The sequence below is a fragment of the Copadichromis virginalis genome, linkage group LG10, assembly GCF_057382275.1.
Source record: "Copadichromis virginalis isolate Kocher_CV1m ecotype Utaka linkage group LG10, C_Virginalis_male_GT1.1, whole genome shotgun sequence".
Classification (NCBI taxonomy): Eukaryota; Metazoa; Chordata; class Actinopteri; order Cichliformes; family Cichlidae; genus Copadichromis; species Copadichromis virginalis.
This window is the reverse complement of record NC_140627.1, coordinates 6803353-6817051: the sequence shown is the minus strand read 5'-3', so window position 1 is coordinate 6817051 and position 13699 is coordinate 6803353. Positions and strand designations below refer to the sequence as shown.

The window sequence follows — 13699 nt, the reverse complement described above, 5'->3', positions numbered from 1 at the left end:
AGAGTGGGGACTCCACCCTTTTCCGAGCCCAAATAAATCCAGTCCATTTCCCATTTACAGTATTTACACCTGCATTCAATTTAGAATCACCAGTTAACCTAGTATGACTGTGAACCGTGAACCCCTCTATGTCGCTACACTGTTGTTAAGTTAATGAGGATATTTAGGCAACACTGAACCCCATGCTGAGTTTTACAGAGTGAATGATTTGTAAATTATGTGTTCTATCCAGTTAACTTTTTTGTCTTTCAGGATTTAACATACTTGATGACTGACCCTAAGACCATTCCTCTCCTGTTGTTCTTTTAAGAGTGGGTAAGAGGCATTTAATTTCTGTGTTCACATACAAGTGAACAGAATGTGATAAATGTTTTAAGTTACTGCTTGATATAACATTTTAAGCAACCTGACTTATATGACACATAGTAAAACCTCCCCAAAAGAAATTCACACAGGTTTGTTTCCACTTCTATATATAGTTAGTGAGTACAAGTATGTTTCTGCATTTGCTTTTAAATTATTCTTCCATTTTCTTCTGGAGACTGTAATGGCACCTAATTACTGCAATACCACATTTTTGATCTGACTAAATTCAGTAAATGTTTGTGTCTAGTCTACAGTGGAAAACATCATAAAACCATGAGGGCTATGGCTTTCATTTTCCCCTCGGTACCCACCTGACACAAGTTTCCAACTCAAACATCTTTTGCTTTAGAATGTAGCCATTTCCTCTTAGTAAGCCACAGATTGGTGGCAAGTTGTTAATCTTGTTGATGTGTGAGTTAAAACTGCAGTGGCAATTCAACCTGAAGTTTAGTAACTGTGTTCAAACCACAGTTACTAATGTTAGGTACTAGCTGGCTACTTGGTTGATAAAGCATCTCTACTGTTTCCAGAGTTACTAATTCCAGAATTAACATAATTTTGGAAAATAAGGAAGGATAATTTTGTCTCAGGTCTTTTACTATAAATGGTAACTGGACTGATCCTTATATAGTGCTCTTCTACTCTATTTAAATACTCAAAGCACTTTTTACAACATGTCATTTTCACACTTTCTATGTAACATTCATGCTCTGATGAACCACAGCCATCCACAAGATAGATAGTTGTAAATTCAACATTCAACTCATGTTTGGCAGCAAAACTACAAACAGGAATAAAATGCAATCATGGTCAGCTTCCACTTCTACTGTAAGGAGTCACATGAGAATCTCTCAAATCAAAAAGTTAGGGGAAACCACAGAGCTGTGATGTCATGGAAGGTCCCGTAGTAGAGTACATATAGATGAGTGATGAGGAAGTGCACCAGAGTCAGTGTGTTTCTTCGTGACAGAGATGGAACTAAAACTTGTGCTTAGCGTCTTTGTGCTGTACATTGAGGGTGAGTGTTTGACTTTTTACACTCTTTGGCAGTGTTCGATCTGATAAGTGCTGAAATAGGATCGTAACCTACATGACTGGAAAAAGCAGATGAACACAGTGAGGATGACTATGCCTTGGAGTAAACAACTTCCTTCTGAGGCTGTTTGTGATCTTTTACATTTAGATGATTTATTATATAGAGAAAATTATGGTACAATTACAAGCTCTCATATTTCACACAGAAAGTGCTTCAATTTTCAGTAAAAGACTCTGTTTCATTAGTTATGCATTAGAGGAATTTGCATTTGGATTTCTGTTTGCTCATGTTCACATCAACTGAACCTAGAAAGTTGGGATGCTGCATAAATTGTAAATATAAACTGAATGCAGTAATTTGGAAATCTGCTAAACCCATATTGTATGCACAGTAGAACATAGAAAACATATCAATTGTTTATACTGAAACTTTGTACAATTTCATAAAAATAATAAGCTCATTTTGAATTTGATGGGAGCAACATTACTTAGGAACACTTCCTATCACTGTGTTTGTGTTTGCCATAAATGCAGGTTAAAGCTCTATCGTGCAATACATTAGTCTCTATGCGTAGCACATCTGGTAAGACACCATTAGTGCTATTAAAAGCATGTAAAACAGCTTGGCTTGATAGGAGGTCTGGGTGAACTGGCCTACCAGGATCCTGACCTTTCACCTGTTGAGAACATGTAGCATATCGTGAAACAAAAAATACAACAAAGAAGTCCCAGGAGTAGCTATAATCCTGTCATAAAAGAACAGGATAACATTCCTCCCCCAAAGTCCAGTAACTGCTCCCTTAAGTCCTCCTATGTTTATGGACAGCTCTTAAGAGAGTTGTATTTTTTTTTTAATTAAAATGATAGATTTTCTCAGTTTTAATATGTTATTGTTTTTGTTCTGTTGTAAATAAGATGGGTTTGTGGCGTCAAATTGTTGCATTGTGTTTTATTTACATGTTACAGTACCCTGGCATTGTTGGAACTGGGGTTGTATGTTGAACCAGTTCACAACTTCTCAACTCTGTTAAATGACTGACATAAAATGAAAGTTCTTTAGGACAGTTTCTTCTATGACATAGAGTATATATGTAGACTGGCCCTTTAATAGTTGTCAGTAATGGAATGATACAGATGAAAACCTTATAATGAGACAAAATAGACAAAGGAGACTGGCTTTAGCTTTGCATAAGAGCAAACAACGTAACATACACAGTATACAATGTATATATTTTAGTTAGCATTAAGAACTTACTGAGAAATTACATTTTCTGTATTGATCAGGCAATACAAATAAAATTAAAAAAGAAACAGAGACAACCAAAGCCTTGAGGGACATAAAAATGACTGTACTGATGAAAAGTCATCAATACAAATATTGGTGGTTGTCAGTTGATGTAATGGCATGACTAGCACACAAACTGCAAAAATAGCTTTATGACCTCTGCAGTGGTGTCAGTGTGCCCCCAACAAATGTGTTTTCCGTGTGTTATTTGAAACCCACAGAAAAGAAAAAGCCCCCAAAGGCCCCATGAACAACCTACAGCAAATATATATTTTTTCCTCACACCCGCCCTACTTTCTCTTTCACCTTGAAAGCACTGACCACATTACTTCCTGTTAGAACAGAAATGCATCAGATGTATAACAGGGGGGCTGCTTATTTTGTAGCTGCAATGAACAGCATTTTTTTCCTGTCACACCTCCTCCACACGCCTACTGTATATATACACAGTGACAGGCCAGTGGCAGAGGTGGTGGCAGATGAGTCAGACTGTGAAAAGTTTAACTGAACTGTTTAAAACTTAACTTGGACATCTGTATGTGTGCCACTGACTTTTTAATTTCAGCAGATGGTTGCTCACTTGTTTTTACCATGTTAGGAAATGTGTTATGCACATTTCGTTCTCAAAGAAACTTTAACAAAGTCAAACTTCCTTTTATTTTATTGCAGTTTCACTTGCAGTATTGCAGCATGTGACGGTCATGGAAGGTGAGAACCTCAGCTTAAGCTGTCCTGTTACCAATGCTGACAAGACCAATGTGGACTGGAAAAACCCTGAAGGATTTGTTATGTTCTTCAATCACAATCAAGGTGAAAATGGCATATTCTGTCACAGTAATGAATGTAAAAACAAAAACTTAAAAAGTGGCAAATGTTTGGGCCAAAATTCAAACAACCTTTGGTGAAAGGCAAACATTAAATAACTTTAAATAAATTGTTTCCAGCCTTAAAGGACAAACGCTACAGAATCGACACACTGTCTGAGTCAAAATTCTCCATCAGTGTTTCCAGCGTCAAATTTAACGATGGAGGCAATTACACATGTTCTCATTATGGAGACCAAATAACAGAGAAGATAGTGGAGGTGACAGTGTTGGGTAAATATTATCTTACGTCTTTCTTTTTACTTTCTTTTCACATCTTTACTAGCGATGGGATCAGACTTTGACAGTTATACTAATTACCAAAACAATTACCACTGTGTTGATCTTGTTTCATAAAACTTTGTCTTTTGTGATTCTTTTGAAGGTTATCCCAAAATGTCAAAAACAAAGCATGAAGGAAAGACTGTCATAAAATGCACTGCTGTGGGGAACCACTTTGCTCCTCAGATTTCTTGGAAAATCGACGATGGGTCAGAATTTCTTGGTAAGTTGGAAGAAAGTGAGAATGATAGTTTGAGGTGTTAGTTAGAAAAATTGCCCTTCAATCAGGATTTTTCCCAGTGGATTTTCCAAAAAGCTGAATTGAGGTGACTACACAAGGGGATGCCATTTTGATATCATTCCCTTGCTGATTACTCATATTTATGTATCATAAAATGTTTTATGATACATAATTGGCAAACAAATGTTTGCTAATTTCTATACATAGATAAAAATAAAAAAAGTTACATGTATATTGTGAACTCAATTCAATTCAATTAAGAGCAGTTAACTAGGAATAAGCACAAAAAGTGAATTTATTTGATACTAGGAAAGGTTGATTCTTTTTGATAATAAATGCAATGTATTCTTCCTAAAACTTAACTACTGTGCTTAAAACCACAGCAGTTAAGAGTGGATGGATGGGTTAGGGTTAGGTTAACATGGGTGTTAACACTTACGTTGCGGAATTTAGACATTTGTAGGTGTATTAAAATTAGTGACAGCAACCAGTGAGTGGGCTCATGTGATGATGATAGCATGACCCACACTTTCTGGAATCTTTGCTACTATGATGAGACTGAACAACGTTCAAATGTTTTTAAAAAAAAAGACTTTAAACAAGGGGGATTTTGAATTTTATTTTGAATTCCACAGAAGAGTAGTTTCCGTTACAAAGGGTTGATTTGATCAAGTGTTGCATTTGTGATGGTGTAAGTTGATGCAATCGATGCTAATGACATCTATCCCATTTTACAGCTCGTAACCAATTCCAACAGGAAGCTAAAAAATACATCTCCACTGGGATGATTGAAATTCTCTCAGTAGAGAAAAGAGTTACTGTGAAGTGTCTTGTTCGTCACCCTGCATTGAAATCAAAACATCTGATGAACTTTGTAAAAATTAGACGAGGCTGTGAGTATATTTCATTCATTTAGTTTTTCAACACCACCACATTATAGCAACAGTTTTAAACATTAAAAGAGTAAAATCATCCATTTTATTATCCATGACTTGTGTACAGTGAATAACTTCTACATAAAATGTTCAATTTGAGGAACAGTGACTGTGTAGTTGTGTCGTCACAGAACAGGGAAAGCACTGGGGTTTTTAACTCATGAACTGCGCCACAAAACAGTCCATAGAACCAGACTGTGAAACTGTCTGACCAAAAATAAAAACAAAAAAAAATGGCAAATCCACGTAATTTCCCCATTCTGTGTTGTTAAAAAAATCTAGTTTCCTCTATTCTAATAAAAATGAAGTGTGATTTGCAGATAGTTTTCATGACATCATGAATTTTAACTTTCTCTGAACTGAGTGTTGTTTCTACTCAGTAGTAACACAAGTCCAATTTCTGTCACAGCAAAAGGATCCCACCACACATCCACAGTCAGTCCACATACTGTTAAAGGATCAACAAAAGTGCCAGGGACAACAACCATGTGGATCAGACATAATAGAACAGCAGTGTACTCCACCACAAGAAATGAGAACAAGCCCTTATCAGAGAGCTCAACGGTTCCCTCCAGTCTGCAGGCTTCCACCAGTGACCCAGAGATGTCTATCACTAGATCTCCTCAGATCCCTGTTACAGGCCCTACAGACCCACATCTCAGCACTAGTGGTGAGTGGAAACTGTCTGCATTTTTATTTGTTTTTTATGCCCCGTGGATTTCAAGAAACATAAGGTTTCATATTAGATAACACACCTTAGGATGAGCTTAGGGACACAAAAGAAAGTAGTGGAGAAATGGAAGTTTTAAAAAGAAATACATTTTATTTAGTTCACAATGAATAAAACCCCATTTTACATTTTAAGTTATGCCATACATCATATTTTAAATGAAACTTAAATCCCTCGATCTGCTAAAAAGGAAAGTGAACTTTAGTGGAGAAATTAGCCTACAATACATCTCTTTGTTACTGCTTAGTATTGTGTGTTTAGCATATTACACTAACTGTGAGCCTATGGGGTGGAAACAAGAGTGATCACATACAGTGTCTAAAAGGTCTCTTAACCACTACTGTGGTTGATATAACACCAGATGTGTTTCCTGCAATGGAGAGCTTGAGCTATATGAAACTCTGTCATGTTAGATGTATTCACTGATTGGGAGGCTGCAGCTCTGTGGGCAAACAAAAACTGTTCCGAGAGCATATCTGCTCTGATCGTCAGATATGCTCCAAAAAAAGCAGTTTACGTCTTCTGTCTTCAGTGTTTCAAACCTTGAACACTACTGACATGTAATTGGTTAGAAATGCACTATATATGTGTGAATTTACTCACACAGTAAATTCAGTGTAATATTAAAATTTAAGCAGAATGTGTGCAAAACAGTTATTTGTCTTCCATTTTCGCATGTTACCTGAGCTTTATATATTCAGAAAATTACTGTAAAAAAAAAACAAACACTAAAAATTAATTTAAAAAAAAGTCCTATCGTGTTCAAACAGGGTAAGCAATGACACCATTGAGGCAGTAGGCCCAACAGGTTCTTCAAATATGTGTGTTTGATGCCACCTATTGGTTACTCTGGAAAACTACAAAAAAATGGTTCCATTTGAAAAACATAATAGACCTGGACTGTAGTAGCTTCATAGAGTCTGTGTTAATTATTGTACCTCTTTTCTTTACTACACCTTTAAAGGCTGGACATATTCCCCTGAAACCACAGAGAACATCACCATTGATAACATGGACAGTAACACAACAGGTACATTTACACTCAGCTTGAATAGTTAAAATAACAGTTCCTCTTCTCTGAGAATCACAGAGAACACCATGTGTTTTAAAATCCTTAAGGTTCGGGGTTTTCTCTATTTCCAGGGAATTTTGACTTAAACATGCATAGAAAAGACCAAGAAAATTCATCATTGCTGGTCTTGCTAGTGACATGCCTGATCTGTGGCCTTCTAGTGGTCGTCATTTTTTTTGCTATCAAGCTGAGGAGAGCACACATTGCCTGGAAAAGAGGTAAGCAGGTCACGTTTTCTGTTTGATGTCAGACTAAAGTTGCTGTTATTTACAATTTTACTTGACTATAGTCTGGCTAAAAATCATACATTCTTGCAGCAAGTGTGTTGTACTTTCAGGAATTGTGATCTAAATGTATTTTTATTTATCTTACAAAAGATTTGACAGTTTTTATTGTTACAGAAAATGAAGACTCTAATCCATCAGAGGAGAGCAGTAAATCTAAATCAAGCCATGAAGAAAAGACCTCACAAGCACAACGGAGAAGAGGTACAAAACCTTTTAATTAGATGGTTGTTCGCATCTATGACTGTATTATACCTTCTGTTTAAATGTGAATATTATAAAATGTAGCATTTGCTAAAACATGACTAGGGTCATGTTGGCAGCTTAGAGAAACAGCACACTTGTCAACCAGAGGATAAAGTTCACTTACTTAGGGAACTCAAACTCAAAAATCCAATTAACCTTTACATATTTTGAATCCCAGTTAATGGTCAGGGAGTGCTTTCATTGACACATTTTGCCCAGTACACTGTAAAAACTGCCTTATCCTATCTTAAAAGAGAAAATGGGATATTTATTGGTATTCTTTATTGTTACAGGCCTCTTCAATACAGCCTTCACACAGTATGTTGTTGAAGAACCAGCAAAGACGATGACTTCAGTGCAAAACACAGCTGTGATCACAGCAACAACTTCTCAACATCAAACTACAGCACAAACTTTAGCCAAATGTGATGCGAAGGAGACATCGCTATAACTGTCTTGAAAACACAGTTTTCATGATATCAGCAATTTTCCATTTTTTTCTGCACTTGCATGGCAGAATACAGGGCAATCATTCACTTATTATTGTTAGGAATATGTGCTTACTTATGGTAGGTAGAACCTACCTTTGATCTTCAGCAGCATCAGTTCTTGGTGCCATGAATGCCACAAGATGTTGAAAAAAACGACTTAAAGTATCTACATTATGTTGACATTATTCATCACATCATTTGTCTACTGTACTTTTATCCTTGTTTTCATTCTGTTACATTGCTACAGCTACCGAAGTCCACTGAACTCACTGTTATGTTCATGAGGGTTAGATTTCCTGTGTGTAATGGTCAGTAGAAGATCTCATAAACATATGCTCATGGTCAGACAAAGGAAAACATTTCCCCATACCGATACATAACCTGGACTGTCGAGGTCCATTCAGTCTAACAATTGACGACAAGTTAATCCCCCCCCCCCCCCCCCCCCCTTACATCATCAGTCATGCCATGTTTTTGTTTTATATGAACATTATATGTAACGCACCTGACCTGTATTTACAATAGTAGATAGCACTGCTGCTATATGACTGGCGGATGACCAGCATCAGCAAGAATAAGCATGTCTGCAGGTATTCCTAATGAACTGTTTGAATGTCTACACAGGATCAAATGTGGCAACATAATATCTGTAATATATACTGTGTGAATATAGCATATATGTTGCCTTGTATGTATATATTTTGTATGTTTGGGTTGAACATGTAGCAATAAATTATATTTTGCTATAATATATTGTTTTTGAGCAAAGATAACAGGCTATGGGAAACATTCATATCATATACATATTATCAGCACTCTGTGGCTTTGTCTCTGAAAACGTGTCGAGCATTAATACGGTAATATAACACTAAGGTCTATATGCATATTTTTAAAAATAGCTCCATAATATATCAATTATGTATGAACTTAAAGAGCGTTATGTAGCTTACAAAAAACAGAAGCCAAATCAAGCACCGAACATGACTGACATACTTAACGGTAAAATCTAAAAAAAAAAGAAGAGAGAGATGATTTGCCTTCTACACTTCACACAAAGCTTCCATCTTATGGCATGCGGGTATTCACAACCATTATGAAGCAGTCACAATAAAGCAGGAAGTGGGATGGATTGTGTCTCGCGTCATCGGTTCACCAAAGCCTCATTGGTGAACCGATGAGGAAAGACTCAGTGACTGCGCCGATTGGATGCTGTGCCGGTGATATAAAGGGTTCGGCTAAAGGTTCAACCTCCTTTCGCTTCTCATACCGGCAGGGTTGAGTCACCGTGGCGCTAGTCCAATCCAGCCCAACAATACCCACAGTCAACCTCAGTTCAGTAACTCGGTAAGTCATTCTGAAATACATTGGTGTTAACAAAAAGTTCTAGTATATTAGCTGAATTTGCTGGCAGGATTTGCTTTATGTATGACTGATGTGCATGTTCACTGGGGAATGCTGAATTTTCTCCTCGTGTTAAATGCTTGACGGTTATTTTATTAACAAATATGTATCGCATAGTGAATTATGAAGGTGAAAGTATTCATATCCTTGTTATCGAGGCGTAATCATCGACTCAAATGCTGCATTAAGGCTATATAATGGCGGAGGGGGAGGGGGGGTGGAGAAATCCTGACGCGTTCGAGAATGTTCTCGAACAACTGTTAAGCTACCCGGATACCCGGAATATACAGGCTTCCGGTTTTTGTTTTTTTTCTTTTTTGTTGTTTTTTTTTTACTCTAGAGCAAAAGTAAAAGGTTTTGTAAATCTTTTCAGATTTAATTTAAATATTTTCTTGTGCTTTAGACACATTTTAATACAATAGTTTTAGTATCAAAGCACTCTAGCTTTTAGATTTCCGGTTGTACCAGTTTGCTGTGCACGTGATTTATGACTGACGCATGGCTATTGCTTGGCCATGAGCCACGCTCTTTCAAGGCGGGTTCCTTCATTTTTTTTCTGTAAGTGGGTGGGTTGTTGGAATTGGGGTTTGTTAGCCCAATAACGTTGTTAAAATGCTTAATGTTTTATGGCCAAGGGGAAAATAAAAGCTCTTAATCAAATTTATATAATCAATATAAATTTAAAAGACAACTCTAAATTAAACTTGAAGGATAATTAAAGCAAATCAACTAAAACCATATGTTTTTGTTGTACATTCTAGTTCTATTAGTCTAAATTGCCTTAAATTGAATAATTGGGTAAAATGTAGTTGTTCAATTGAATTTGACATTAAGCATGTTATAAAGGATTGAAGTAAAAAAGTTACAGGTAACTAGAAGACCAATATAAATGTAACACTGTTCTTGCATTTCTTTAGGAAACATGTCAAAGGGACCAGCAGTTGGTATTGATCTTGGGACCACCTACTCCTGTGTTGGTGTGTTCCAGCATGGCAAAGTTGAAATTATTGCCAATGACCAGGGCAACAGGACCACACCCAGTTATGTGGCCTTCACAGATACCGAGAGGTTGATCGGCGACGCAGCCAAGAATCAGGTTGCCATGAACCCCACAAACACAGTCTTCGGTAAGGGTTAAAATTTTACTTAACAGTAAAAGTCAATTTGGTTGATGAATACCAATTTTTTTTCAAGGTAGGACACCTTGAAAAATGGTATTCATCAACCAAATTAAGTTAACGCCTCGGTTTTACCACCCATGAGCTTGTCTTGAAGCAACTCATCTCTGTTAAAGACCAGTCTTGAGCCTTGTGGATTTGAGGGAAGAATGATAAGACTATTGCAGAAGTGTATTGCATCTTTTTAAAAAAAAAATAACTAAATATAACTTTCTCTTTCAGATGCCAAACGCCTTATTGGCCGGAGGTTTGACGATACAGTTGTGCAATCAGACATGAAGCACTGGCCATTTAATGTCATCAATGACAATAGTCGCCCTAAAGTTCAAGTTGAGTACAAGGGTGAATCAAAATCATTCTACCCAGAGGAGATTTCCTCCATGGTGCTGACAAAGATGAAGGAGATTGCTGAAGCCTACCTCGGAAAAGTATGCTCTGAATTTTCCTTTGTGGAATAGTCGCAAGTTTTCACATGACTCATCAATTTAATGTCCATATTTTTTTTTTTTTACATTTCAGACTGTCAACAACGCTGTAATCACAGTGCCCGCTTACTTCAATGACTCTCAGCGTCAGGCCACAAAGGATGCTGGCACTATCTCTGGCCTGAATGTTCTGCGCATCATCAATGAGCCCACTGCAGCTGCCATTGCTTATGGGTTGGACAAAAAGGTAAATGGGTAAAAATTTATTCTGGATTATACTACTTTTTTGTTAACTGTCTGTTCTTAAGCACTATCAAATCTGTTCTCAGGTTGGATCAGAGAGGAATGTTCTCATATTTGATCTTGGTGGTGGCACCTTCGATGTATCCATCTTGACCATTGAGGATGGTATCTTTGAGGTCAAATCCACTGCTGGTGATACTCATCTTGGTGGGGAGGACTTTGATAACCGCATGGTCAACCACTTCATTGCAGAGTTCAAGCGCAAGTACAAAAAGGACATCAGTGACAACAAGAGGGCTGTCCGTCGTCTGCGCACTGCTTGCGAGAGGGCAAAGCGCACCCTGTCTTCCAGCACACAGGCCAGTATTGAAATCGACTCTTTGTATGAAGGAGTTGACTTCTACACCTCCATCACAAGGGCTCGATTTGAGGAGCTCAATGCTGACCTCTTCCGTGGCACCCTGGATCCTGTGGAGAAGTCACTCCGCGATGCCAAGATGGATAAAGGGCAGATTCATGACATTGTATTGGTTGGTGGCTCCACCCGTATCCCGAAGATCCAGAAACTTCTCCAGGATTTCTTCAATGGAAAGGAGCTCAACAAGAGCATTAATCCAGATGAAGCTGTGGCCTATGGAGCTGGTAAGTTTTCAGAGGAGAAAAAAGCTACTGATGATAGCTGCCCTATTATAATCGGAATTTAGTTTTTATCTTGAAATAATTTTTTTTGTTTTTAGCTGTCCAGGCTGCCATCCTGTCTGGTGACAAGTCTGAGAATGTGCAAGACCTTCTCCTTCTGGATGTCACACCTTTGTCTCTGGGTATCGAGACTGCTGGAGGTGTTATGACTGTCCTGATTAAACGTAACACCACAATTCCTACCAAGCAGACCCAAACCTTCACCACTTACTCTGATAACCAGCCTGGTGTGCTCATTCAGGTAAGTGTAGCCTTATTTATCTTGGCCTTTTAATTGCAGTTATGTTAATTTCTGCCATTCACATTCCACTAGAGATTGAGACTCATGTTGTCAGACATTAGCATTTGTGTAGATGTGGAGTGGAAAAATTATTGGCTGACCTCTATTTCAACAGGTTTATGAGGGTGAGCGTGCCATGACAAAGGACAACAATTTGCTGGGCAAATTTGAGCTAACTGGAATCCCTCCTGCTCCTCGAGGCGTTCCCCAGATTGAAGTGACATTTGACATTGATGCCAATGGCATCATGAATGTCTCTGCTGTTGATAAGAGCACTGGCAAGGAAAACAAGATTACCATCACCAATGACAAAGGTGGGTTTTGATTGATGACAGTTTTGATTGATGACATCAAAATTCTGGCACAACTTGTGACTCTTTGCTGTCCTTCTAGGTCGGCTCAGCAAGGAGGATATTGAACGCATGGTTCAGGAAGCAGAGAAGTACAAGGCAGAAGATGATGTTCAACGTGACAAAGTGTCTGCTAAGAACGGCCTGGAGTCATATGCTTTCAACATGAAGTCCACTGTGGAGGATGAGAAGCTGGCCGGCAAGATCAGCGATGATGACAAGCAGAAGATCTTGGACAAGTGCAATGAGGTCATCAGCTGGCTGGATAAGAACCAGGTAACCCCACCCCCAAGCACACACCAGAAAAAAATCACAATAGTATCAATTGCTATGAAGGGCTTATACAATATCTATATTTTGTAGACTGCTGAGAAGGACGAGTATGAGCATCAACAGAAGGAGCTGGAGAAGGTGTGCAACCCTATCATTACCAAGCTGTACCAGAGTGCTGGAGGTATGCCTGGAGGAATGCCAGAGGGCATGCCTGGTGGCTTCCCTGGAGCCGGTGGTGCCGCTCCTGGTGGTGGATCCTCTGGACCAACCATTGAGGAGGTCGACTAAACATTCAGCTATACCAGCTGCTACCTGACGTGTTTTCTAATAAAGTAACCCTCCTAGAACAAGTAAAATGCAGGAGTGAAATTTAATGACCTAAAAACAGGGTTCAGAGATGTCATTTATGGCCATTGTTTGCAACACAGGTGCAAGGGAACAACTTGTAGTTGGCATGATTGAGCAGTCTTCAAATGTCAAAGTGTTTTGTGTATGGAGATGTAACTGCCTTGACAATAAATTAATCTTGCAACCCTTATGTGTTGTACATTAACTTCTAACTTGAAACTGGAAGCTCTTAATTTATCTCAAAGCAGGATCTGTAAATATCTTGGGGTGGGGTGGGCACTGTCTTAATGCTCTATTGACTAATTTGTGAAATTCTCAGGATTCTTTGTCAAATGTGAAATGAAACTAGAAATTCCTATGGCTTACCTGTAGGTAGGTTCAAAGTAAACAGGGAAAGTATCCTCCCTGTTACTTTACCACTATGGAACATGAATCTACAGAATGGGCTCAACATTTGTAACAAATACACTCCAGCTTTTTTTTTTTTTTTTTTTTTTAAAGTTTTAAGTGACAATTTATTAAATGGTAAAAGGAGGAAAATAAGCATTTTGTATAACAAATTTACTAAAACAATGTTTTAACCCTTGGATGCACAGCCTACCAATATCTACACTCTTCCACAAATGGGGTCAAAAATAACCCCAAATAAAATCAGTGTTTTGCTGTAAACTT

The 13699-nt window shown here is 38.0% G+C and overlaps 2 protein-coding genes across 3 annotated transcripts; both read left to right on the top strand.

The window, feature by feature from the left end:
- The first annotated feature begins 1323 nt into the window (after window positions 1–1323).
- On the top strand, window positions 1324–8575 carry crtam (cytotoxic and regulatory T cell molecule). 2 transcript variants are annotated; one of them, XM_085471352.1, is made up of 10 exons: window positions 1324–1384; window positions 3356–3496; window positions 3631–3783; window positions 3935–4054; window positions 4810–4965; window positions 5417–5677; window positions 6702–6767; window positions 6971–7027; window positions 7211–7297; window positions 7633–8575. In XM_085471352.1, exons 1-10 carry the CDS (start codon window positions 1339–1341, stop codon window positions 7788–7790), a joined length of 1245 nt encoding a protein of 414 aa, XP_085327478.1. In that variant the 5' UTR covers window positions 1324–1338; the 3' UTR covers window positions 7791–8575. The 2 variants fall into 2 exon arrangements, with proteins under 2 accessions (XP_085327478.1, XP_085327477.1); XM_085471351.1 differs by having other exon boundaries at window positions 6881–7027.
- Window positions 8576–9063: 488 nt separating this feature from the next.
- Window positions 9064–13217, top strand: hspa8 (heat shock protein 8). Its single transcript, XM_085469584.1, has 9 exons — window positions 9064–9174; window positions 10149–10358; window positions 10632–10837; window positions 10929–11081; window positions 11164–11719; window positions 11815–12017; window positions 12172–12370; window positions 12450–12682; window positions 12770–13217. Exons 2-9 carry the CDS (start codon window positions 10154–10156, stop codon window positions 12965–12967), a joined length of 1953 nt encoding a protein of 650 aa, XP_085325710.1. The 5' UTR covers window positions 9064–9174; window positions 10149–10153; the 3' UTR covers window positions 12968–13217.
- Window positions 13218–13699: the final 482 nt, after the last annotated feature.